This window comes from Pygocentrus nattereri, chromosome 20, assembly GCF_015220715.1.
Source record: "Pygocentrus nattereri isolate fPygNat1 chromosome 20, fPygNat1.pri, whole genome shotgun sequence".
Lineage (NCBI taxonomy): Eukaryota > Metazoa > Chordata > Actinopteri > Characiformes > Serrasalmidae > Pygocentrus > Pygocentrus nattereri.
Window position 1 is genome coordinate 4,348,654 of NC_051230.1, and position 27,677 is coordinate 4,376,330.

The 27,677-nt window shown below is 41.6% G+C and overlaps 2 protein-coding genes across 5 annotated transcripts in view; both read right to left on the reverse strand.

Moving 5' to 3' along the window:
• Positions 1–10,138, reverse strand: part of arhgap25 (Rho GTPase activating protein 25) — a 35,417-nt gene extending 25,279 nt beyond the window's left edge. Inside the window, exons 1-2 of one of the 3 annotated variants that reach the window (XM_017723874.2) lie at positions 10,049–10,138; positions 9,360–9,872 (exon numbers count right to left, since the gene is read on the reverse strand). In XM_017723874.2, the coding sequence (XP_017579363.1) occupies positions 9,360–9,423 (64 nt within the window). In that variant the 5' untranslated portion in view covers positions 9,424–9,872; positions 10,049–10,138. Of the gene's footprint in view, positions 1–7,877; positions 7,971–9,359 lie in introns of those variants that run through there. The other 2 variants (XM_017723873.2, XM_017723875.2) reach the window with 2 other exon arrangements.
• Positions 10,139–17,661: 7,523 nt separating this feature from the next.
• Positions 17,662–27,677, reverse strand: part of cds2 (CDP-diacylglycerol synthase (phosphatidate cytidylyltransferase) 2) — a 43,746-nt gene continuing 33,730 nt past the window's right edge. For both annotated transcript variants that reach the window (XM_037531759.1, XM_037531760.1), the window contains exons 10-13: positions 26,735–26,887; positions 25,281–25,400; positions 22,563–22,666; positions 17,662–20,238 (exon numbers count right to left, since the gene is read on the reverse strand). In XM_037531759.1, coding sequence (XP_037387656.1) covers positions 20,106–20,238; positions 22,563–22,666; positions 25,281–25,400; positions 26,735–26,887 — 510 coding nt within the window. In that variant the 3' untranslated portion in view covers positions 17,662–20,105. The remainder of the gene's footprint in view (positions 20,239–22,562; positions 22,667–25,280; positions 25,401–26,734; positions 26,888–27,677) is intronic.

Here is a 27,677-nt window from a genome sequence, read left to right on the forward strand (position 1 = left end):
CATTATGTTGATGTCATGTAGCCTTATGAACTGTACCCTACAGTAAAGTGCTACCAAGATTATTTCATTACTCATAATATTGCGCTGGAGGCCTGGGGTTGAAGGGGATGGTCCCGACATGAGGCCAGCTGACTGGCTCACTTCCGTCCATAATGGACATTTACACCACACAATTGACCCCACAGCCCCCTCACGGCATCTGGAAGAAGGTACCACAGCATTCGGATCCTCACAGACAGACTGAGCAACAGTTCATACTTTATACCACAGTTAAATAAATACAGTAAGAAATGAATAAACTGGCCGTGAATGCGGCGTTTAATATGTTTTAATGTTCAGGTCCTTCCTCCTAATTATAGCTCCTTAACGAGAAGTTTGTTGCTACGTCAGAGTAACGAGCTCCGCCCACTCGCTGCTCAGCCGGCAGTTCGTTCTCCAGCTCCTTACACTAAATTCCCAAACTGTCGTCACCACTGAGCAGCTTTTCAGTCGGCAGCTGAGACAGAAGAACCTAAACAACCTGGAATCAGCCAGAAATGAACCCAACACCATTCGCCAGACGTGGGGTCTGATCTTCAGAGTCGGACCAAATCAGACTGAGCCATAAAACTGAGCCAATACCAGGTTCAGCTCAGTTTGGTCAGTTTGTCCAGATCAGTGTTAATGTTGTTTTGTTCCAGCCGGTCTGTAAAGCTTCTTACAGCCCGTTTAGTTTGGCGAATGGTGTTGGGTTCATTTCTGGTTGATTCCAGGTTGTTTAGGTTCTTCTGTCACAGCTGCCGACTGAAAAGCTGCTCAGTGACGACAGTTTGGGAATTTAGTGTCGTCTCATCTTCAGAGTCGGACCAAATCGGCTGTCGGTCAGATGTGATCTTAACAGCGTCCGTTTTCTGTTTGTGGCAAAGTAAGAAGTAAAAACGTTCAAATGGCTCGAGCGTCTCCTACAGCTGTCAAAGTCGTTGCCTAGCAACGGTGTCTCAGCGGAGTGATCGTGTTTGTGAAAAAAACTGATGTTATGGTGAAATAACAGCACAGCTAGAACGCTTCTCAACCAATCAGCTCGCGTGGCCAAAACTAACTGTTGAATAAATATACATAACACCCACACTGAGCCCCACACATACTCACACATAACAATATGGGACTAAAGATTTTATTGTTTGGTCCTTTTTATCTACTAGATTATTCATAATCTACACAATTAAAAATGATCCTCAAGAGTTCTTTAGAACAGAAGAAAAGACCCATGAACACTCAAAGAACTCTTTCCATGATTAAAGGGTTCTTTGCATTGTAAATGGTTGTTCAGATTGTTGGAGAAAGTGCTCTAGATAGTTCCACATAGAGCCTTTTGAAAAGGGGGTTTTCTATTGTGACGTTAGGCTTGTTACAATAGAAGAATCCTTTCATCATGAAAAGAACCCTTTAATATGCATCTTCTATTGTAACAAGCCTAACATCGTAACAACAGAAGAACCTTTTTTTTTATGCTTGTTACAATCGAAGAACCCTTTTTAGTTCTATGCAGGACCAAGAAGGGGTTCTGCTATTGTTACAATACAAGGTAGTTACAATAGAAGAGTCCTTTTGGTGCTATATAGGAAAACCATTCTCCATCAATCTGAAGAACCCTTACACTGTGCAAGGAACCCTTTAATCAGGCAAATGGTTCTTTGAGTGTTCATGGTTCTATATAGAACCCTTTTCTACTAAAGAACCCTTGATGAATCATCATTTTTAAGTGTGTTGTATACCCCATATGTCTGACTGCTACAACTTTGGCCTCAGAAGGTGTTTAGATTCTTACAGCTTCTGATTATTGCAGCCTATATAGAGTGGCCACTTTATCGGAAACGCCTACCATATAGGTGGACGCTGCAGGTGTAAAATTACAGACTGTCGCTCATTTTTTTCCTCTTCATAATTTCGTAGCGGTTTGTGTAGTATAGTGGGTTACATCACCACCCTTCACAAAGCACACTGGAGTATGATTATCCACCACGTTACATAATAAATTCCTAAAGCTGCCCACAGTTTTGTTCATTTTCACAGTTCCCAGTATGTCACACTATGCTCCAAACCACAATGACGAGTCTGTACGCCCTTAAAGAAGACCTGGACGCAGTTCGAGTGGGTTGAGGGAAGGTTTGGTGAGAAAAGGTTTAGGCTATGTGGGTGACTACTGAGTGTTAGTGCTTGTTAGCAACGTTAGCCTCCAGTTAGAACTACAGAAGCCAAATTTGGATTCCAAATGTGTTTTGCCTCACTGATAACATCTAGGGCAGGGGGGTCAAACTAAACCACTAAAAGGATCATGTTAAAAAACCTCAGCAGATCCGCGCAACAGCTGTGTTTATTTAATTTTTACTTAATATTTTGCCATAGCCTGAATGGACCATTCTCTATTCAAAATATACCATATAAAATATAACATTCAAAAACTATTAGGTAGTTTTTAAAACTGCCTATGATCAGTGGTGGACGAAGTTCACAAACCATGGACTTGAGTTAAAGCAGAGACACCCAAGATAAAATATTCCTCCAGTAAAAGTAGAAGTTCCTCCATTTAGACCTCCACTTGAGTAAAAGTACTAAAGTATTTACCTTCAAATGTACTTAAGTATAAAGTAAAAGTACTAAAAGAGTAATTCTGGCTCTGATCTGGTCCTGTTATCATTTTTATAACCAGACTGGCTTCATGAACTCATTTCAGGTGAAAGTCCTCCAGCGTCTCTCTTGGTAAACCAGTCTTTTAATAGAACGTCATTAATTAGTGACGCTGACGTCTATTAAAATGATCAGAAGCACAAAACACTGAAGGTAAACAGTTTCCATCAGGGAGAACCGAGTGGCTCTGAAATCACTTTTTACACACAAGCAAAGTTTCAGTTTCAGATTTATTTACAACTTAGTTCCAAGTTTAAGTTGAATAAAAACTGGCTTTAAACTCAGGATCACAGATGAGCTCCTTTACTATGTTGATCTGTAGGCGTCTGTTCATAAACATAAACCAGCCCAAACTCATTTACTATAAAATGAAACGGTGTTTGTAGAAATTCAGAAAAAAGCCGCGTCAGTCTCGACTGCATATGTGGACATATTTCTATATTGAGCTCTATTTACACAAAGTTAGGTTAGTTCATCATTTATGTTGAACAGACTCTCCCAAAGTTTTACGCTGCTGCGCTGACGTTGAACCGCGTGCTGCACTGGGTCGGTATGACCAACAGGTCAAAACCAGCTCTAAACAAAGTGACCGCTGGACCCTGATTGGTGCTCTGGCTTTGCGCTTCTTTCGTTTTGACATGTTACGTTTTTATACACACAGAAACCAAAAGGAACGACAGATTTCTCAAAATGTAGGAGGAAAAAGTCGGATATTAGACTCTGAAATGTAGTGGAGTGAAAGGAAAAAGTCGGATATTAGACTCTGAAAGTGGAGTGAAAATAAGAAGTGGAGAAACTTCAGTACAGATACACCAAAAAGTACTTAAGTACAGAAACTAATTACATTTACTGAGTTACTGTCCACCACTGCCTTTTAAACACCAGGCATCTTTTCTTGTTGTTTAACCGCTGGTCCCCAGATTGTTGTATGAGGGAAAACAGAACACACACCATATTACAATGCATGATGGGGACTATAGTGCACCTCAGGGTGTAGCAGGCTTAGAAGAAGAGAAAATAAAAATAATTTTATGGGCTGAACAGGACGGTGTCTCAGGCCCGTGTTTGACACATGGGATCTGGGGTAAGTGGAAAATTGTTTAAATCTGATTTTTTGGCAAATTATTCCTTTAAATGTCCGCTCAGTAGCCATGCTGCACTGAGAACGGTCCACTACGCATGTAACGTCTGGTCAGCTCTCCTATGGACGTCCCCTTCCATTGCTAGATGGGTGTGGGGTGAAAAGATGAGCTAGTAAACCTTCTTAGTTCACCCACACATAAGGTGTTTCTATCAGGTGAAGGTGTAAGGTGGGTGGAAGTAACTGGCAACTCAGCCCTCTATATACTATCCAATACTCCATTACGTCAGTGCTGCTTTTAAACAACCAGCGCAAAAATATACATGAATCATATGGTCAGAAACGGTCATATGGAGGCTGTACATTAACTGCTGTGAACTACAGCCCCGTGTAGGAAGCAGCAGGTCTTTCCCAAAGCAGTGGCATGTAACCACTAGCCAGCTAAACTGACAGCAAAGCGTCGCTGGGTGTTTTCACAGTTTGCTGCGAGTGTGTTTCGTCAGCTTCCTGCGAGGCCTCTGAAACACACACCACACACACAGAGGAAATCAGAACGCTCTTGTTTTTGAGTGTGTATGTGCGCTTATGTTACACACTGTTTCTTCTTTACCCATTCCAGATCACTGCTTCTGCATTACAGACGCACAAATTAGTAAATATCTCACTATACAGCACCGTGCAAAAGTCAGAGACCACCCTCTATGTATTTAACCTCCAGTCAACATGATCACAAGATGTACACATTGATTTTTCATGAGGCACAATGACGGAAAAAGTCAAAAATAAGTGGAAAAAAACAATGAAAAGCTTCAGAGAAACTGGGACCCCTGACGACCACATGCAAAACCACAAGCTCTCAAGAAGCCCTGACTGAGAAAAGGAAACAGACACAACAGAACAACATTTGCAAATCAAACAAAGAAGCTGCTGGTGTTGTTAGAACAACTGAGTCTGGACCTCAATATCACTGAATGTGTCTAAGATTTCTTGAGAAGCGGAGCACAGCAATCCAACTTCTAAGGATGAACTCTGACGGCTTCGGTGTACTTTGCTGTTAAATATGTGCTTTCTGCTTTGCTTGGACACTGAAAAACGAATAACTTGTACTCTGACTGGGAATTAAACAAATGGTACGGTCTCAGACTTTATAATATAATATATAAGAGGAAATAGACAATATGTAATATAATACATAATATATAATTATTTTATATAATAACAATGTTATATATATATATATATATATATATATATATATATATATATATATATATATATATATATATATATAGCTGTTGTTGGAATAAAGCCTTCCAAAAGAAAAATCTGTAAAATGGTAGCTTTACAGGAGAAGAAAAAAATGTCTTTCCCTGTAATGTAAGTCAATGGAACCAGAAGTTTTCCCCAAGTCATTCTGGGTCGTTTCTTTTTGTCCATTCATCATGAAATTTACACACAATGTAAAGAGCAACAGGTTTTTTCAAATTATGTCAAAAACTGAAAAGAACTGAAAAAAACGTCCAACAACAGTGATATAATATATAAAAATACACCTACCAACAATGTAAGAAACACACAAGTACTTAAACTTGAGTAAAACATAAATCACAGTCAAGCCCACAACTGTCTAATTAAAATCTGAAACTACTGGTGCTTTGTAGCAGAAACAGTTACTATATAAATACCAAGTGAAATCTGGGGGCAAATTTCCACGCAAGACATTTCTAAGTACACGTCTTTCTTATGTCTGTAAAACTGGAAACAGCTACAGCTCAGTCTATGTGAAGGGGAACTCCAGATATTTCTCACAATTCCTCATGAAATAAATGGTTAAGATGTAAACAAAGTCTGATGTGAAACTTTGAGAGCCAGAATTGTTCACAGTGGTGGTGATAGGAACCAGACGTCCACCTCTAAAAGCTCCTTCACAGAAAGTTCCTATGGTTATGGTTCTGAATTCACTGCCTGATGACTGAGACACTGTTGTATGTTTCAGGAGGTTGTTTTTCAGGAGGTTGTTTTTCAGGAGGTTGTTTTTCAGGAGGTTGTTTTTTTTTCCCCCAATTTAATCCAAATTACTTTTACAATCAGTTTATAGTTGTGGGTGTTCTGAGGGAACATGTTGTATATATGTGTGTGTATATATATATATATTCTTTTTTTCCACTATTTTACCATAACCAACATTCAGACATAAACACTCAAAAGGCAGATATTTTGGAGAGTAAATAAAATGGCTATATTTGGGTTGTAGACGTGGTGACCCCTGGTTCCCATCACCACCACTGTAAAGAGACATGAGTCTGCCAGTTTCTCTTCAACAATCCGTTTGGCCTCTCTGAGTGACTTCGCTTACATCTCAAAATAATAATGGTGGAATTCCCCTTTATATGCAGCAGAAAGTGACAAAGTTATCAGCCAGTGGTTCCTCTTGCAGTTCACACAAACCCTGAAATATGCACCGTCCAGCAAAGGGAGAAGCTTTCACAGAACACACAGCAGACGACAAAGTCTCAACATGAACCAACGATAAAACGATTTCTGCTTTTGGTGGAGTTCTTTGACTAATTGACTCTCTGCCGCCGTCAGTGACCCAGTCAAAGTGCGGTCAGGTGCCTGTTTGAAGGCTGTGCATCTACAGTCTGAAGAAAGATGCTTTCAGAAGCGGTAGGGGAACGCAGGATGAGAGTGATGAGATGCTGCCGCACGCAAGCAGAGGGTCAGAGAGGGCCTTATTTAGCGGGACAGCGTGGCAGAACCACTAAAGCAGCTGCTAATATCTCCCATCATAAAGCAAAGAAGCTGTTTTCATTTAACCTGATAAGCAAGTCAAACAAAGACGAAAAAATGCTGAACCGTTAAAAAAAAAAAAAAACTGCTAAACCAACTTCTAAGACTGAACTTTGGAGCCTTCTGCGCACTTTGATGAGCCCTTAGGGTCATATGCAAAAGTCTGAGCACCCCTGTCAAATTACATTACTTATATATATATATATATATATATATATATATATATATATATATATATATATTGCATTTTCTGCTGATTTTAATTTCTAGTTTCTGTTTATTTGCTGAGTTTAAAATGTTAAATATACCATAACGTTTACACCGGCCACATTGGGTGTCTTTCCTCCACAAATTAACAGTAAGTGTGCATTAAACTGTGCAGAAGTACGTTCTCTGTAGATTTTGTCGCTTATTTTAACTTAGAAAATCAACAAAACACAATTTGAACCTCTGCGTACAGACGCATGCACAACTGACGTGCGCTAAAAGTTGCAGGGATGCATATCTTGATGTAATTCAACTACAATTATCTTTATGACTCGATTTAAAAAAAAATCATAAAGTCTCAAATTTCACCACAGTCCAGTCTGAGGTGATTCTTTTGGATCATTTTGAATTAGTTATTAAAAAAACATGCACAATACACAATATTTCTACATCTGAAATTAGCCCAAGAACTTTATTTTGACCACAAAAAAAATACTATATGGATTAGTATCATCATCGGTTATTACATAACTTATGCAGTCGAATAACCACCTCCAGATTACCCCCTATACCAAGCCATGGGCCTGCTGGTGGGCCCAGAGTTTCATTACAGCTCTATAACCTAAGAAAAGCCCATTCATTTGCACTGAAGTGCCTGTAGTTACCGGACAATAAGCAGTAGTATGTATTAAGTCTGGCATATTAAGAGATTAAATGAACACTGCAGTATTTTTCAACTGCAGCTCTATCCGCCACATCTGCAGCACTCAATGCAGATAATAATGTCAACGCATTTGGGAATTATAATGCATTTCCATGCACTTCTAATAGAAGCAACTTTTCTAATATGAATGAATCTTTTGTCAGGAATATGAACGCTAATTACCGTCAATGGTAAACCACACACTACATGCCACACACTACATATGAAGCAGACAGAGATTAGGCCGAAAAAAAGTTGGGCTAGTGGGCGGCACAGCTGGACAGCAGAGCCACAGCACAGAGCAAACCCAGAGCACATCTGGACCATCCTTCCTCCAGACAGCTGTCAGTCAGGCAGCATGACACGATATATGCAGCACCGTGCAAGAGAGACCACCCTTCACTTCAGAGCATCAACAACTAAATTTACCTTTATTCCACCTTCCGTTCTACCAGCTCCTCAAAGAACCTGCAGAAACACCTCCAAAGCTCAGCCTTAGAAGCTGGTTGATTTCCTGAAGTGATCAAACCCATTCAGTGGTGCTGAGGTCTGGACTCTGGGGCGGTCAGTCCATCGTCCAGCTTCTTTGTTTGATGTGTCCGTCTCCTTTTCTCAGTGAGGTTCTTCTCGATCAGCTACACGTCCTTTCAGACCCACAGCGCTGAGTGGTCTTCTCGCAGTGGAAGGATGGACAGAAACACCTGTGGATGTTCTCAGATCTGAAGCAGCTTGATTTCCTCCTCTCTCTCTCAGAGATGAGAGCTTTAAAGTCTGTTTATCTGATGGGGCAGTTTTGGTGGGTCGACCACGTCTCGGTTGTTAGGAAACATTTTTTCTCTTTAACCTTTTTTAACCACTTTGAAGTCCTTTTATCTTCGACTTTCTCCTTCCTTATTCAACATACTTAAAACTGATGGTTGTTTAAGGTTCTTAGTAAAGAAAGTGAGTGTTTGCAGTTCTACATAGAACCAAAGAACCCTTTGCAAGTTTAAAGGATTATCTGCATTGTGAAAAGGTTCTTCAGATTGAGTGTGTTTTATATGGTTCTGTATAGAACCTTTTTGAAAAGGGTTCTTCTATCACAACAAGCTTGTACTGGTAACCACAGCGGAACCCTTTTTGGTGCTATATACCACCCATTCTCCATCAATCTGAAGAACCTTTTCACCATGGCAAGAACCATTTAATCATGCAAAGGGTTCTTTGAGCGTTCATGGCTCTATGTAGGAGCATCTGACCCTTGAAGAACCCTCTTTTTTAAGAGTGTCAAATAACCCTCGCTACAGAACGGATAATCAGTCCTGCGGTTTGCAGAAGGTTCTATAAAGAACCTTTTTGATAGCACCAAAAAGGGTTCCCCTATTGTTACAGGTTTGACATTGGAACTACAGAAGAGCATTTTTTGGTGCTATATAGAACCCATTTGGGGAAGGTTCTATACAGAACCATCTACAGCATTTTCTCCATCTGAAGAACCATTTAATGATGCAAAGAACGCTTTAAACATGCAAAGGGTTCTGTCTATGCAATGGCATTTTAATAGTAAAGAACCCCCAAAGAACCGTCATTTTTAGACTGAATTGTTTCATATATTCCATGTTCTGAAAAAGGAATAATTGGTTCTTCATGTTGGCAGAGAACCAGAATTCACACCTCCAAGGTGTTCAGGAGTTCAGTCTCAGTAGTTGGTTGCACCTTTGATTCTCATGATCCTTCACTTAAAAGTGAAAGGTGGTCTCAGTTGCGGGCAAACACACACACACACACACACACACACACACACACACACACACACACACACACACACAACTGACCAAGGAAGCCAAAAGCCAACAGCACACACAGCACGGCCCACGGTTCAGCACCTACACACACACACACACACACACACACACACACACACCGACTCACCTATCCTGGCAGTCTCACTGCGGAGGGTGGTGAAGTCCCAGTTGCGAGGCAGCTTCAGAGACATTTCTTCTAATGAGGAGAAGGTCACTCTGTATCTAACCACACACACACATGCTCTCTCGCTCACCCAAACACACTCTCACACATGTGTACAGTACATTTTCCTCACGGTAGCCCCTCAGCGTAGCCTCTCTCTCATTCTGTCTACCTCACTTCCTCACTTCCTTCACGGATCTTTTCTCTCTCTCTCTTGTTCGTTCTTGCTTTTCTTTCCTCCTCCTACCTCTCTGAACAAGTTCTTTCTTGCTTCTCCCCTCCTCTCTCTCCCCCTCTCTGCCTCTCCTTTCTGCCGGCCTGGCCTATCTAGCCCGGTTCCTCTGGCTCCTCTGCCTCTAGCTCAGGTACGGCTTCTTCAGACCAGCTCGAGTGCGTCGTCTAAGGCAGCACACCTCGGTCAAAAAGCCCTTCTTTACGTGCAATGAGGAAGTCTGCGGCGAAGTCAAGGCGCCTTCTCTATACAAGGAGAGAAAAGAGAGAGAGAGAGGCAGAGGCAGAGGCAGAGGATGATACACTGCTGCACTTTCATTCGAACTAACCTACTTCCACAATATGACAGACTTTAGTATCAGAAGCTACGGCAATTAACCGATCATCATCCCTCATCATTCACACTTCATTCCAAAGCTTACGAGATCTCCTCCACCTCCAAACGCAAAGCTAGATACATGCAAGAGCTTCTCCAGCAGCCGAATGAATGGCAGTCAATGACGCTGCATATAAACAGTGAATAAAAAAAAAGGAAGTTCAAAATAAAGGAAGAAGAAACATCCAAACGTGTCCAGCTTTGCTTTTTATTGGCTGCGTACAAACAGACATGGTACTGAACTCACAGCAGCAGGAAAAGCACAGACAGGACGGCTGTATCAATAATAATAATAATAATAATAATAATAATAATAATCTCAAACAGAGGGATGCAACTGTGCTATTAAATGTCATCTTTCACAGAGGTAAACAAATCCACACTCTTAAAAAGGTGGTTCTTCAAGGGTTCTTTAGTAAAGACAGTGGTGGAACCATGAACACTCAAAGAACCGGTTTTAGCATGTAAAAAAAAAAAAAGCATGGTGGAACGTTTTCTTCAGATTGATGGAAATGTATCTGGTTCTATATAGAATCAAATAGGGTTCTGCTGTTGTTACACGCTTGACACTGTGACCATCAAAGAACTACTTTTGGTACTCTATAGAACCCAGCTTCAAAACCTGCTGTACACTCTAAGAAGGTGCTTCCAGGGTTCTTCAGTAACTATGAACAGCGGAGGACTACGAACACACGAGCCATTTGCACGCTTAAAGGGTTCTCTGCATGGTGAAACGGTTCTATGGATGAAAGGAGAGTGCTGAATATGGTTCTATACAGCACCAAAACGGGTTCTGCTATCGTTAAAGTCGAGCTTAAAGAGTCAGAAGAACCCTTTTCAAAAAGGTGCTATACAGGAGCCACAGACAAGACATCCTCCATCAGTCTGAAGAACCGGTGAGCCATCTAAGCATGTAAATGGCCCTTTGAGTGCTTGTGGTTCTAAATAGACTACCAATCAAAAGTTTGGAAACACTCGCTATAATGTGTGCTACTTTCTATACAATCATTTATACTATGTTTATTACATAAACTTTACTTTAGGTGTTTTATTGTGTATTAATAAGTTATACACTGTAAATAGAACAGCTTGTTCACGGGTTCCCAAGTAACGACTCCCGCTGCAGCTAACCGTAACAGGGGGACGCAACTGTGCTATTGATGTCCTTCACAAATCCACACTCTTACAAAAAAAATGGTTCTTCGAGGGTTCTTTAGTAAAGATAACGGTTCTAGGCAGAACCACGAACACTCAAAGAACTATTTGCACGCTTAAAGGCTTCTCAGCACTGTGGAAAGGGTCTTCACATTAAAAGGACAGTGCTGGATATGGTTCTATCTAGAACCCTTTTTGAAAAGGGGGTCCTATATAGAACATGTAGAAGAGCCTTTTACAAAACGGTGCTGGACAGAACCACGGACAAGGCGTCCCCCATCAACCTGAGGAACCGTTTCACCGTGCAAGCATGCGAATAGCTCTTTGAAATTGTCCAAGGTTCTACACAGAACTACAGTCTTAACTAAGGAACCCTCGTAGAACCGTCTTTTTTACGAAAAGGAGTCGTTGAACCATCATTCAAAAGTTTGGAATCACTTGTTATAATTTGTTTCTATACTTTCTACCCAATAATAATTCACTACTACAGTGTATATTACACTAAACACCACAAGGCCTTTTAGATGTTTTAATCTATATTTTAATAAATTGTTATATTGTTTTTATACACTGTGAATTAACACTTGGTTCATTGGTTCCCAAGTAACGACTCGCTGCAGGTAAGCGGTACAGATTTTCTTCTTTAGGACAAACAAAAATAGAAAATGAACACATCAGTTAACTTCTATAGGATAATGTGTGACCTGCAGCCCATTTGGTCCGATTCTGAAGAAGAGTGACCGCGGAGCAGTGAAAGCAGTGAAATCCTTGATTTTGTGTCCTACTGCGTTTGTGGCGATCTACTGTACTAGCCTTCAGCTCATGCCTGTGACCAAATCACAGATATGATGTTATTTGCAATAACACACTCCCTCTCATGTTCTACTGCTTTAATACATACTGTAATTATTAGGGTTTACAGTATGTTGTTGTGAAGATATCGGCCTCCTCAAAGTCCTTCAGCTATTGCCGTCATTTAAGGATCTTCTACAGCTTGGTTCATCATCCTGGACACGTCTTCTAGGACACTTAACCTGCACAAAACTCAAATACCAAATTCAGCTGATACTTTTATTGTTGTCGAGTTGTTGTTTATACTGATTCCAAACTTTTGAACAGGACTGTAGCGCAGGTCAAGATGCATTGACATATTTTACAGCTCATGTTCTGGACACATGGCCTTAGAGATGCTTCCGAAAGCACCAGCTGCAAAACTCCCTTTCAGTGTCAGAAGGAAAATGGTCACTTAAGTCAGTTCTGGAGTGCAAGAGCAGTGTTTTAGCCCCCTCTAGTGGTGCTCCATAGAATGGTCACTGTGATTTGTGGGCAGCACTGCTTTCTAAAAATTGACCAACACTCATTTCTCACAAATCACATCCAAAAGACGGTACATGTCCCAAAAGCATCCAGACACCTCTTAAAATCGCTGAATTTAACGTGACGCTAATGGACTGACTGACACGCTGGAGCAGCTGCACCTGAAACTAAGGTCACAGTGCTCAATGGCAATTGTGGGCTAGAGGGGTATAAAGCCCCCCAGCACTGGGCTGTGGAGGAATGGAACTGTGTTCTGTGGAGAGATGGAGCTCCATCCAATACCTTTGGGATGAGCCGGAGTGATACAGAACTGACCACCCCAATATTTCAATGTTCAACATCTAGTGTTAAGCCTTCCCAGAAGACTAGAGGCTGTTACCGCAGCAAAGAGGGACAGACTCACTATTTATAGCCTTCACTTCAGAAGAAACGCTGATGTCTCCAAACTTCTGGACATATAGTTTATGTTTGTGGCCATTCAAATCGAGCACTGGTCTCCTCAGGTTGACTCTATACTGAGCTTACTGGTACACACCGACACAAAGGAAGCATAAAGATACAGAAAGCAGGCCAAGTTATTAAAATAAACAATACAGTCATTCATGTCTATCAATATATATCGCATATACATTTTCGTTGTTTTTCAGTTTCTGATATACAAATACATACACACACTATATTGCCAAAAGTATTCGCTTGTCTGGCTTCACTCGCATATGAACTTGAGTGACATCCCATTCTTAATCCATAGGGTTTAATATGATGGCGGCTCACCCTTTGCAGCTATAACAGCTTCAACTCTTCTGGGAAGGCTTTCCACAAGGGTTAGGAGTGTGTTTATGGGAATTTCTGACCGTTCTTCCAGAAGCGCATTTGTGAGGTCAGACACTGATGTTGGACAACAAGGCCTGGCTCACAGTCTCCGCTCTAATTCATCCCAAAGGTTTTCTATGGGGTTGAAGTCAGGACTCTGTGCAGGTCAGTCAAGTTCTTCCACACCAAACTGGCTCATCCACGTCTTTATGGACCTGCTTTGTGTACTGGTGCTCAGTCATGTTGGAACAGGAAGGGGCCGTCCCCAAACTGTCCCCACAAAGTTGGGAGCATGAAATTGTCCAAAATCTCTTGGTGCTGGAGCTTTAAGAGTTCCTTTCACTGGAACTAAGGGGCCGAGCCCAACTCCTGAAACACAACATGATCCCCCCTCCACCAAACTTTACACTCGGCACAATGCAGTCAGACAAGTACCGTCTCCTGGCAACCCAGACTCATCCATTGGATTTCCAGACGGAGAAGCGTGATTGGTCACTCCAGAGAACATGTCCACTTCGTGGCTGAGTTGCTGTCGTTCCCAATCGCTTCCACTTTGTTATAATCCCACTGACAGTGGACTGTGGAATATTTAGTAGTGAGGAAATTTCACGACTGGACTTGCTGCACAGGTGGCGTCCGATCACGGTACCACGCTGGAATTCACTGAGCTCCTGAGAGCGACCCATTCTTTCACTAATGTCTGTAGAAGCAGTCTGCAGGCCGAGGGGCTCTGCTTTATACACCTGTGGTCACGGAAGTGACTAGAACACCTGAACTCAATGATTTGGATGGGTGAGTGAAAACTTTTGGCAATATAGTGTATATCGCTGTTGTCAGAAGAAAGCCTTGTATCTCCAAAATGGTAACTTTACAGGAGATGGAAAAAACCTCTCTTACTTTTAATGTAAGTTAATGGAACGAGACTTTTTCCCAAGCCATTCTGGGTCATTTCTTTGGGTCCATTCATCATGAAATGTACACACAATGTAAAGGGTAACAGGCATTTCCAAATTATGTCAAAAAACTGAAAAAAAGACAAAAATGGATATACGAGGTTTTCTTCCGACAGCAGCGATATACATACAAGTACACACTTTAGGTCTTAAATTTTCCCCAAAAAATCATAACACACAAAAACCCAGAGCTTAAATGACATCAGTCCTATTAAAAAGGTCCTGCACCAGTGTACACAGCGCTACACCACAACTTCAATGTGTGGTTATAAATGTAAAAGAGGTGAAAAAGGAGGGCTGAGAAAGAGAGGAGAGAATGAACAGGCTGTGTAGGTTTCGTGGGTTTGGACTGCAATAACGACATCATTCGAGTTCTGTCTGTCTATCAACAGAGAGGAAAGCACAGGGACCCTGAACTGGCATGTTCTGACCACAGCGAATATTTAAAACGGATCACACACTGGATGGTTCTGAATGTGCTGCTCAAAGCAATTTTGGGTCATTCCTTCGTTCCATCACCACGAAATGTTCACACACCGTTCACACATGATTTTCAGATGAATGAAATAAATAAATCATTTTAAAACAAACCCCAAGAAGAAATGGAAAAAATGGAAAAGCACAACGGGTTGAGACTCAATATGATGAGCAACAAGACACTGAGAAGCACAAATGTCACTCTGCCAGGCTGATTGTGGACATGTGTGATATATAGGAAGTGAACACATCCTCTACACAAAACACACTTCTGCACATTTTAACACACCATTACTGTTTACATGACCACCTCCTCGTTTCTACGCTCACTGTCCACTTTATCAGCTCCACTTACTGTATAGCTGCACTCTGTAGTTCTACAGTTACAGACTGTAGTCCATCTGTTTCTCTGATACTCTGTTACCCTGTTCTTCAGTGGTCAGGACCCCCATGGACCCTCACAGAGCAGGTGCTATTTGGGTGGTGGGTCATTCTCAGCACTGCAGTAACACTGACACAGATGGTGTGTTAGTGGGTGTTGTGCTGGTCCGAGTGGATCAGACAGCAGTGCCACTGGAGTTTTTAAACACAGTCCACTCTATTAGACGCTCCTACCTTGTCGGTCCACCTTGTAGATGTAAAGTCAGAGACGACAGCTCATCTGCTGCTGCACAGTTTGTGTTGGTCATCCTCTAGTCCTTCATCAGTGGTCACAGGACGCTCCCGGCTGGATATTTTTGGTTGGTGGACTCTTCTCAGTCCAGCAGCGACACTGAGGTGTTTAAAAACTCCAGCAGCACTGCTGTGTCTGATCCACTCAGACCAGCGCAACGCACACTAACACACCACCACCATGTCAGTGTTACTGTAGTGCTGAGAATGACCCTCCACCCAAATAGTACCTGCTCTGTGAGGGTCCATGGGGGTCCTAACTGCTGAATAATCATTAAATTGTGATTTTGGCCAAAGGAAAGTACTGGAAATGTGTTTCTACAACCTAAAAATTTCTATATATAAAAATAGAAATAACAGAATATATAAGTCAAATCTGAACACCAAAAGGTCTTGAGCTGAGGGTTTTTCTACTTCTTAAAAAAAAATTAAAAGTTCATTAGCAGCTCAAGTTGTTCCCACTCTGCCCTGGAGAGCACATTTTGGAGATTTTGTAAGTCGAACTCAAGTGATTCATCTGACCAGACACTGTAAAGCCATTGCTGACCTGAGCTGGACTGTTCACATTCAGTGTAATAATATATTATTTTTCCTTCATCAACATCCACACCAACCCTGAAGAAACGAGTCTTCGTTCAAGAGCTCTTGTGTTACATCAATCGCTGGAGTTTTTATTTGGTGGTTGGCAGTGACGGTGTGTACAGTTTGCAGTTTGGCAGTGGCCTAACCTGTTTCCAGGTAACGGATAAGCAGTAATAATCCTTTACACTCATAACAACAGTGGCATGACAAAACATTCCTATGACTATATTTGAGCTGCTCCATCAGAGACCATATTCACAAAGTGTTTCAGGGATGGAAATTGCTTTGTACTGTGTAAAAGTCAGAGACCACCTGTCCACTCAAACCACCAATAAGTACAAGTTAAAAAAATTAAAAAAAAAAAGGGCCTCCTAACAACCACCTGGAAGACCTGGTAGACACCAAAACTGCCCCCATCAGATAAACAGACCTTAAAGCTTTCGTCTCTGAGAGAGAGGAGAACATCAAGCTGCTTCAGATCTGAAAACATCCACAGGGGTTTCTGTCCGTCCTTCCACTGTGAGAAGACCACTCAGCGCTGTGGGTCAGAAAGGACGTGTAGCGGATCAAGAAGAACCTCACTGAGAGAAAAGGAGACGGACACTTCAAACAAAGAAGCTGAATGATGGACTGACCGCCCCAGAGTCCAGATCTCAGGGCCACTGAATGGGTTTCATTACTTCAGGAAATCATCAACCAGCATCTAAGGCTGAACTTTGGAGGTGTGTCTGCAGGTTCTTTGAGGAGCTGGAAGTGAGTCTCCTGAAAGGAATATACACTGGAATAAAGGTATAAAGGTATAATAAACTTATTGTACTTATTGGCTGCTTTGACTGAACATTAAATAAATGAAGGGAGGTCTCTTACATCTACACTGTAGTCTTTAATGAGTTTATATAAACCAGCACTCCTATATTAATATGCTTTGTGAGTACGGGCTCAACTGTTTATTAAAGCTATGAGGTGAAAATCTGTATTTTTTCACCTGTTAGATGGTCCACCATGCTTTGGCATACATTATATGTCCAAAAGTATCCAGACACTTGTTCTAATTAGTGAATTCAGCTACTTTAAGGTGCACCCCTTGCTGACACAGACAGCCACAGGTCTGATAGAAGGTATGAACACCCCCCACCCCACCTCACCCCCTGCTGTGGAGCAGAGGACCTACGTTCTCTGGAGTGATGGAGCTCCATCCAGCACCTTTGGGATGACTTGGAGATCCAGAACTGACCATCCAACATCAGCACCTGACCTCACTAATGCTCAATCAAATCCTCACAGCAATGTTTCAACATCTACTGCAACGCCTTCCCAGGAGAGTAGAGGCTGTTGCTGCAGCAAAGGGGGACAAACTCGTTAATACCCCTGAATTCAGACGAGAACTTTTGGACATATAGTGTAGATTTAGCGGCCAAGACGATCAGCGTGTGTTTTAATGCTGAGCACTAGAAGGCTCAGCAACGCGCCCCTATAATCAGAACGAGGCAATCAAGTTCTGCGCACATGGCAATGACTTCTGCTTCTTCATAACCACAAAAACAGAAATACAAAATATGTAACACACAACGGAGTCAAACGTGAAACAGTCGAGACTGGCACATAAAACAAAAACAAGTAAGATAGAAAAGGGCAGAACACATGGCAACACGGGCACAGATTACAACAAACTGGCAAAAAACAAAAAAAAACAGAATAAAGATGGCTTTATGAAAAGAGACGTCAAATGACAGATGACCTGGACTACAGCAGTATGACACAAACACTGCATAACCCACATACTGTAGCTTTCTATGACTCATATTGCACTGGTGGCTTTTACTGTGGCTTCTTCCCGTTTTCAGCGTGTAACATTTCCCTAAAACCATCTCTATCTAGACCAAAATGAAGTAGGTAGTCTATAGTAGTAAGTAGTAAAACTGCCAAGACAAGGAAAAAAAAAAAAAAAACGATAACTGACCGTAACTATAATATCCGACATTCAGTGTGAAAACATTGACATTTTCTGCCAATTCTAGTGCGTAATTACTGTATATTTGCTGAGTTTAACATATTGGCGAAATACGAAATGTGTTATAACTTTTTCACACGACTATCGATATCTATCTACCTACCTCTGAACACTTTAGAGATCAGATGTGAATAACTAAGTTTAATAGTGGAAAAGCAATAAGGACGTCTCACAGTTTTTTAGGGCCACAGTTAAAAAAAATTTTAAATGGTAGACTTAGACAATAAAGTCAAACGGCATGACATTTTCAGAATACAGTCATAATATTTTGAGATAAAAAGTCGTACGGCATGACATTTTGAGGATAAAGTCATTATTTTGGGAATAAAGTCATAATATTTTGAGATAAAAAGTCGTACGGCATGACATTTTGAGGATAAAGTCATTATTTTGGGAATAAAGTCATAATATTTTGAGATAAGTCGTACGGCATGACATTTTGAGGATAAAGTCATAATATTTTGAGATAAAAAGTCGTACGGCATGACATTTTGAGGATAAAGTCATTATTTTGGGAATAAAGTCATAATATTTTGAGATAAAAAGTCGTACGGCATGACATTTTGAGGATAAAGTCATTATTTTGGGAATAAAGTCATAATATTTTGAGATAAAAAGTCGTACGGCATGACATTTTGAGGATAAAGTCATTATTTGGGGAATAAAGTCATAATATTTTGAGATAAAAAGTCGTACGGCATGACATTTTGAGAATAAAGCTGTAGAATTACAACATTAAAGTGGCCAGTAACAGCCGCAATATTGGGGCCAAAGGCTTTGCAGAGGGAAGGTAGCGACCTCCTCATGTTAAAACTATACTTCTGTATTGATTTCTCCCATAAAGAAATACTCGGTCGCCCCATCTCTCCTGACAGATCAGCACCAGATTGTTATTTGTATGAGAAACGGCCGAAACGGGCAGAATAAAGAGCCAGAATAAAGAGCCAGACGGACTCGGAGGAAACCGTCCGTTTTGTTGAAGGAGAATCACAGGCAGGGTCGTCTACATGGCTATGGGTGGTCTCCACGCCTTTCAAAGGGAACATGAGGTTTCACAGGAGACAAAGAGAGGCAATTGAGACCCCAACACTTTATGGCAGCCCCCCTACAATCAGCCCAATTTATACTCGAAATATCGCAAATTTATTCTTGTAACTTTCTGACTTTATCAAAATATTACGACTTCATTCTCAGAGTCTATTATTTATGTATTTATTTATTTTAACAGTGGTTCTAAAAAGCCGTCCTACTTGGCAAACCGGCAGTGATGGTCAGGCGTTAAGACTGAACTAAATAAGGAGCACCACAAGGTGGAGCTAATCCAACACGGGGTCTTGAGAGCTGAATTAGCTTTATATTTAGCCGACTGAGAGCCTTTATAAAGCTTGTCTCATGTAAAATCCTCACATTTTAACCCAGAGGAACAAACACCGAGTGAGCGATTAAACAGTTTTGGCTGTTTTACTGTTTACACTTCACCATAAATGGAACACCAGGAGAAAACCAGTTTCAGTGGGTTCCCCGTAACCGAAACCGAAACAGAACCGCTCTGACAGACAAACACCTGTTCTTAACAACAGTGTAAAACTGAGCATGAGGTTGAAACAACAGTGTGATAAGCAGTGCATTAAAACCAAAATAAAATACAATATTTGTACCCTAATTACAATATATATATATACGATTTACTTTAAAATACTCAGACACATTACAGGTATAGAATGTACTTTATACACGTGGAAATGTTCACATGGACTCACGATTAAAGAACTGCAAAAGTGATGTGTCTTCACTCTGTATATAATATTCTTATCTGGCATAAAGAAAAGAACATACAGTATATTAGCAAAAAAACAACAAAAAAAACTAAACACTGACCAAATGCTAACATATATACATGTAACACACTCACACCATCTCACTCTCTGAGCACTCATACAGAAAATGGAATGACCCAAGGCTTTAGTTTAGTTTCTCTTTTTTCCCATTTTTCCTCATCTCTCTCATTCAAGCACTACTCCCACCTCCACAAAGCACCTGCTTCATGATCACACTCTCTCTCTCGCTCCCTCCCTCTCCCCCACATCACCCAGGGTGCTCTCTCCCTCTCCTGGTCCAGGAGTCTAAGCTGCCTCCTCCAGTGCTGCGAGCAGGCCTCTCTCAGTGAGATGGGCCTTCAGCGAGTTATAGATGTGGAGCTGCTGGTCCGGCCGCAAGGCGAGCAACTGCTGGATCACTTTGGTGGGGTTCGGTCCCCTGCGGAGGGAGAGGAACAAAGAGAAACCATGATATTATTAGGGACTATATACAGCAAATGCATAATACTTCTGACAGAATGTTCTTCTTCTTATTATTATTTGTCTGCTAGATGTTTACCCTGGTAACCACCTGCACTAGAATAGCAGGCATCAAAAAAAGCCTAACAGGAATGTGGGATACCATAGCAACAGCCTAGTGACCACCTGGGACACCACAACAACCACCTTGCAACAGCTTAGTCACCACCTGGGACACCAGAGCAACCACTTAGCAACAACCTAACAACCAAACAGAATACCACAGCAACAAGAATCTGGGATACAACAGCAACCACCTAGCAACAGCCTAGTGACCACCTGGGGCGCCACAGCAACCACCCTGCAACAGCTTAGTCACCACCTGGGACACCAGAGTAACCACTTAGCAACAACCTAACAACCAAACAGAATACCACAGCAACAAGAATCTGGGATGCAATAGCATCCACCTAGCAACCACCCAGTGAGCACCTGTAACACCACAGCAACCACCTAGCAACAGCCTAGGGACCACTTGGGACGCCACAGCAACCACCTAGCAACAACATCACTACCAAATAGAACACTATAGTAACCAACTGGAACATCATATAAACGCCCCTAGCAACATCTTTGCAACCATCTGGAAGAACAACAGCAACCAAATAGCAATGCCCTAACAACTACCTGAGATGCCACAGCAACCATCTAGCAACAGCCTACCATTCACCAGGAACACCAGAGCACCACTTAGCCCCACCCTAGCAACCACATGGAAAACCACAGCAACCACCTTGCAACCATCTGGATACTGTAGTAACCTCCTAGCAAAAGCCTACTAACCACCTGGAATACCATAGAAACCTAGCCACACCCTTGTGAGCATCTGGAAGACCACAGCAACTTCCAGTGGCACCACATCAACCACCAGGAATACCATAGCAACCACTTAGCAATAAATTAAAATACCACAGTAACCTGCTTAACCTATTCTAGCTGGTATTATTTTATGATATTATAATATTATTTATTATACTATCCCCAGCTTGCTGGAGCTGGATGGATGGATGGATGGATGGATGGATGGATGGATGGATGGATGCTTTACTGATCCTAAAGGAAATTTAGCAGCCAGTATCAGTCACACAACACAGGATAGGAATAGTAATAAGGGTGAAACAATATAAAAGGAAGAATAAATATTAAAAAGTCCCATCTACAGGCATATATACAAATAAGACCTATAACCTGAGATGAAAACAGCAGTGCAATAATGACTGTATATAAGAAGGTGCAGGTAACAGCATACAATGACCATACTGAATACATATGTGCAGATATTGGTACTGAAATAAAGAGTCCAGGTGTGGAGTGTCCAGATGTGCACGATGCGTGGCAGGAGTTACAGAAAGTGCAATATGTACAGTAAGGTGTCCACATGTGCAGACAGATAAAAGAAACCTGTAATTTAACATGAGATAAAACCTATGATTTAACATGAGACTCAGATTCAGTCCTCATCTCTTCCCTCTTCTCCCTTCTCTTCTAGTCCCACTGGGAAGAGCTGAAGAGCCTGATGGCTCTAGGGACAGAGAATCTCCTGAATCGGTTGGTCGAGCAGCTCTGTGACAACAACCTGCCTCTAAACATGCTCCTCTTGTCCATGACGTAAAGAAAAACCAGAAAACATTTTGAAAGTTCTCCGCGTTTCCACACATCACATTTATTTCGTAAACACAAGGAAAATTCAGTTCTCCATTTAATGCAGAGCAAAGAACAGAGACAAGACATAAGCAGCTATGAATCAGAACAGGGACTGAACTGGACACTTTCACTAAGGTTTACAGCATTCAGACCTAGAAATGGTCCTAAAGATTTATAAACTGACCTGCTTTCGTTTTAGGTCTGAAGACAGAAACTGTTCCAGGAACAGGACTGAAATATTAAGGGCTCTAAAATGGATTTTAATCAAGAGTGTTGAAACAGAACTGCATTAGTGAAGTACAGCTTCCAAGACACAGTGGTTAAGCGAGACACACACACACACACACACACACACAAAGAATTTTCATTGAAGAATCCACACTGGCAGTTTACAGTAGTTATTACTGTAGCAGGCTTTATCTGTGTGTGTATTGCCCACCCGCAGACAGCAATCATTTTCTCTGGAAAACCCACCCATACACAGTAATTACTTTCTCTGGAAAACCCACCCACAGATAATGATTATTCTCACTGGAAAACAGACTAATACACACTGAATATAAACCAGACGTACTATAAATATAAGCCAAAAAGCCTCACCTGATGAAGCTGGCAATGTAAACATTGACAAAAGTGGCCATGAGATACTGGCAGTCAAACCGGTCCATGATTCCACCGTGACCAGGAATGGTGTTAGCGAAGTCCTGCAGCGGGAAGAGCAGAGTCAGTGACTGGAAGCAATATTACCTTTATTAAGATTAAGATTAAGTGACCCTTATTAGCCCCACAACGGGGAAATTTCAACTCCGCATTTAACCCGTCCGTGAAGTGAAACACCACATACACACTAGTGAGCACACACACTAGGGGGCAGTGAGCACACTTGCCCGGAGCGGTGGGCAGCCCTATCCTCAGGGACACCTCAGTCATGTGCTGTCGGCTCTGGGGATCAAACCGGCGACCTTCCAGTCACGAGGCTGGATCCCTAACCTCCAGCCCACGACTGCCCCATATTAATGCTATATCATTATATCACTGATGCATAATCAGCCTAAGGACTGGTTATAGTGCAAAATTATATTTACAAATAACAGTACTGAGACCTTTACTGAACGACAATTTTTCATAGTGGTTTTGAAAAAATTAAATTAATAAAGTTCACTTCAGTTGCTTGTTAACACAAACAGCTAATCAGCCAATCACACGGCCGCAGCTCACTGCATTTAGGCATGTAGAGGTGGTCAAGACGACTTGCTGAAGTGCAGACCGAGCATCAGAACGGGGAAGAAAGGGGATTTAAGGGGCTTTGAACGTGGCGTGGTTGTTGGTGCCAGACGGGCTGGTCTGAGTATTTCAGAAACTGCTGATCCGCTGGGATTTTCACACTCAACCATCTCTAGGGTTTACAGAGAACGGTCCGGAAAAGAGGAAATATCCAGTGAGCGGTCAGTTGTGTGGACGAAAATGCCTTGTTGATGTGAGAGGTCAGAGGAGAATGGGCAGGTTCCAGATGATAGAAAGGCAGCAGGAACTCAAATAACCAACCAGAATCCCTGAGGAACGTTTCCAACACCTTGTCGAAAGTCTGACACAAAGAATTAAGACTTTAATTAAGAATTAAGGGTCCAACCTTCTACTAGCAAGGTGTACCTAATAAAGTGGCTGGTGAGTGTAAAAAGTATATTCTCTCTCTACTTATGATTTTTGTATTCTTTTTATATAAATCTTGAGCTTTACTTTTCCTTGGCTTATTGATGTTTTTGCACACCAAGATTAGCTACAAAAAAAAGGGTTACAAATTTTCCAGTCATACCTAGAACACAACTTAAACGACTGAAAAGGTCCAAAGGAGCACCTTATAGGAATAAACATACAGCTGAAGTAAATAACATGTATATGAAATGTAATTCTGACAGGTAATAAGCGTCTAGGTAATAGAACAAGCTTGTCTTTTGCTCACTGATGCTGATGAGACTCACTTATGTAAATAGTGAAATTCGGTTTTGGCTGAAATAGAATTTTTCTATACTAAGTGATACCGAGGTAATTAGGCTAGTATCATAAAAGTATTCAATTCTGATACCCAGACCTAACCACCATAGTTAGTCCCTCAGCTTTTACACTTGTAAATTCTACAAGCCAAAAATGGGAACTCCAGTGATTTTTTCAGAATGGCCATAAATAAACTGTTAAAATCTAAACATTCCAAAGAAAAAAAAAGTCATTGGGCGGCTGTGAAACGCCCAATTCTAGGCATATTTACGGAGCCAGGTTACAGAGGCGGTGATAGGAACCGAAGATTAAAGCTACGTTCACACAGCAGGTAAAACTGGCCCAAATCTGACTCTCTCATCAAAACTGATTTTTAATTTTTTGTTTGGTTGTTCACTTTATCTTTTAAAATGATCATTTCTGTAGGCAAGTCCTGTGTGTGACATCAGTCTGAACAGACGAGCTCCTAAACTGACCCACATACGGAAAAGAACAGAGCGTTGCGCTGTTTCACGTCATCATCCAGAGGTAAACAATCACGACTGCCAACGAACGCCAGTTGCTCCAGGAGGACGAGCTTCATTTTCACCAGCATCACAGGAGCCACCGTGAAGCTTCACTGACTGACAGCTGGGCTCATCACCCAGAATGTGGTTCGAGCCGTAAAAAAAGAGCGGCCACTTCTTTGGTTTGTGTCCTCGGATTCTTTCAACTTCGCTTTCAGGCCTTTAATTGCAGCCTCGTTCTCCTACAGCCAGAACACAGAGGGTTTGGAAGAAACTCTTCTAATCTCAGCAGCATGAAATTATGACAAACGTGGAGTTGGATTGGTTCCGTTTGCCGCAGATCGGATACAGATCAGTACCACATATGAAAGCGTCTCAAATCGGATTGAAAATGCTGTGTGAACACAGCCATAGCTACCCTTACGCTGCCCGGTGCCTGAAACAACCGGAGTTGTGAGAAGATTTTGGCCTGAACCATATTATATATTTGTGTCGTAGTCATGGCGACCCCTGGTTTCCATCAAAACCACTGTAAAGAAATCTGAGTCTGTGCATTTCTCTACCGTGAACCATTTCACATCAAGCCACTCTGAATGACTCTGCTCACATCTTAATGAATTAATTATGCAGGACGCAGTTTCAGTCCTGTGCTAATGAATGAGCCTGGATGCATTTTAGGATGCAATCAGACAGCTGGGTAAAAGACATCAATCACAAATGTTTCTCTTCTATACTTCTTCCAATAATTGAGTTTATATCTGCTGGAGGTTTAGAGGAAGGTGACATGGAAAAACGCCACGTAAACCAATTTATCTAGAACCTTGATCTTGAAGGCCCTCTTGAATCCGCTGGCAAAGAAGCCTCCAAACGGCCCCACGATGGAGGCGAAGGCTGACAGAGCGATGCTGTGAATCTGGAACGGGTACAGCTTCACCGTGGTCTGAAAGAGAGGGAAGAGAGGGAAGAGGAAGGATGATTAATTTCTTCCCACGGTCACATTTTTCCAAGCTTACTGACACTTCAGGATGTGGATCACTGCCCACAGAAATGTATTATGAGTATTACATAATCTGAGGCTTTCTACAGGACGTGGAGAGTTTATTTAAACTCTTAGGAAGTATGTGCTAGTAGACAGAGTGGAGAAAAGAAAGAAAGAACGAAAGGATAAAAGAAAGTAAAAAGATGGTAAGAAAGACAAAGAAAAAAGATGGAAGAACACAAAAAAAATCTAAGGAAAGAAAGAAAGAAAGAAAAAATAATAAAATATGATGAAAGAAAAATATAATATAATAAGATAAGAAACACAAAAAACACAGGAGAATAACAAATCTAAAGAAAGCATAAACAAAAAAGAAATGTGACAGAAAGAAAAACAAAAGAAAGGAAAAGTATGAAGCAAATAGAACAGAGGAAAGAAAAAAGACAGCGAGGCAGACAGCGAGGCAGACAGCGAGGCAGACAGCGAGGCAGACAGCGAGGCAGACAGCGAGGCAGACAGCGAGGCAGACAGCTGGAGGGGTATTCTGAAGGGTTAACAGTTAAAATATGTACAAGAACAGAAAGAACACATCGTCACTGTGGGGACAACATCTCGGATTTCGTTTTTCAGTTTTTGATTAACTGAAATCGCCAGCTGCTCTTTACACTGACTCACGAAGAACTGACCAATCAAAATGCTCCAGAATTACTTAGAAAAAACTATTTCCCCATTCATTTCCACTGAAAGTTGAGAATGTTTTTCTTTCTTCTGTAAAGTTACCATTTTGGAGATATGACAATGTCAATGACAATGGACCTGTTTGTCTCCATGTGTGTGTATTTGAGTCTGTGTGTATTTGAGTCTGTGTGTGTGTGTGTGTGTGTGTGTATTTGAGTCTGTGTGTATTTGAGTCTGTGTGTGTTTGTATTTGAGTCTGTGTGTGTGTATATTTGAGTCTGTGTGTGTGTGTATTTGAGTCTGTGTGTGTGTGTATTTGAGTCTGTGTGTGTATATTTGAGTCTGTGTGTGTATTTGAGTCTGTGTGTGTATTTGAGTCTGTGTGTGTATATTTGAGTCTGTGTGTGTATTTGTGTGTGTGTGTGTGTATTTGAGTCTGTGTGTGTGTATTTGAGTCTGTGTGTGTGTGTATTTGAGTCTGTGTGTGTGTGTATTTGAGTCTGTGTGTGTGTGTGTATTTGAGTCTGTGTGTGTGTGTGTATTTGTGTCCGTGTGTGTGTGTATTTGTGTCTGTGTGTGTATTTGAGTCTGTGTGTGTGTATTTATGTCTGTGTTACCCAGCCGGTGATGGACTCGAGGACGGAGGGCAGTGTGTAGTCCTGCAGCTGGAAGAGCTCTGATGGTTCACAGTCCACTGTAAAACTGTTGGAGTCGTTACTGAACTCCACTGGACACACAAAGTAACGATAGCCTGCCATTAGATAGGAGAACTGAGAGGGAGAGAGGGAGAGAGGGAGAGAGGGAGAGAGAGAGAGACAGAGAGAGAGAGAGAGAGAGAGAGAGACAGAGAGAGAGAGAGAGAGAGAGAGAGAGAGAGAGAGAGAGAGAGAGACAGAGAGAGAGAGAGAGAGAGAGAGAGAGAGAGAGAGAGAGAGAGACAGATATTGAAGCAGTTCTGGGCAAGTGATTAGAAACTATTTTAGCTTTTAGTTTTTAGCCGTTTAGCTCCATTCATCCTGTTTTTGATATAACGGGGAAAATAAGAAGAGGCCAGGCTCCTCATAAACGGCTCTGAAAAAACCACAGAAAGACGACTGCGACTAAAGGCTGCTGCACACCAGAGCGCAGCTATAGCTCAGAAACACAAGCTCACTTTACAGTCTCCTCATTCAGCGTTAATGAAATAATTCCATTTAGTGAATTTAACACATTTGCTATCAGCTAATGGGTCACAAACTCACGGGATTTAGTGAAATACAATGTAGACCAGTAACATCAGCTGAGGTACAAACGGCCAATTATTAAAGCCATCATCTGGCAGCATCTTCTCATAGTAAAGTTGGGAGGGAGGATCCACACTCATACTGGGCCTTTTATCTGGGCCTTTTGTCTTGTCCATTCTAGACCAGGGATCAACAACCCACTTTGCCCTTTCAACAAAAATCAAACCACACTGGGAGCCGCAGCGTCTTTTCTCGCATCTCCGGCAGGAAACTTTTCCACAACAGTTTCTTGTAAAATGTCTCTCAACATCAGAATTTTTTACGAGGCTGAAGTCGC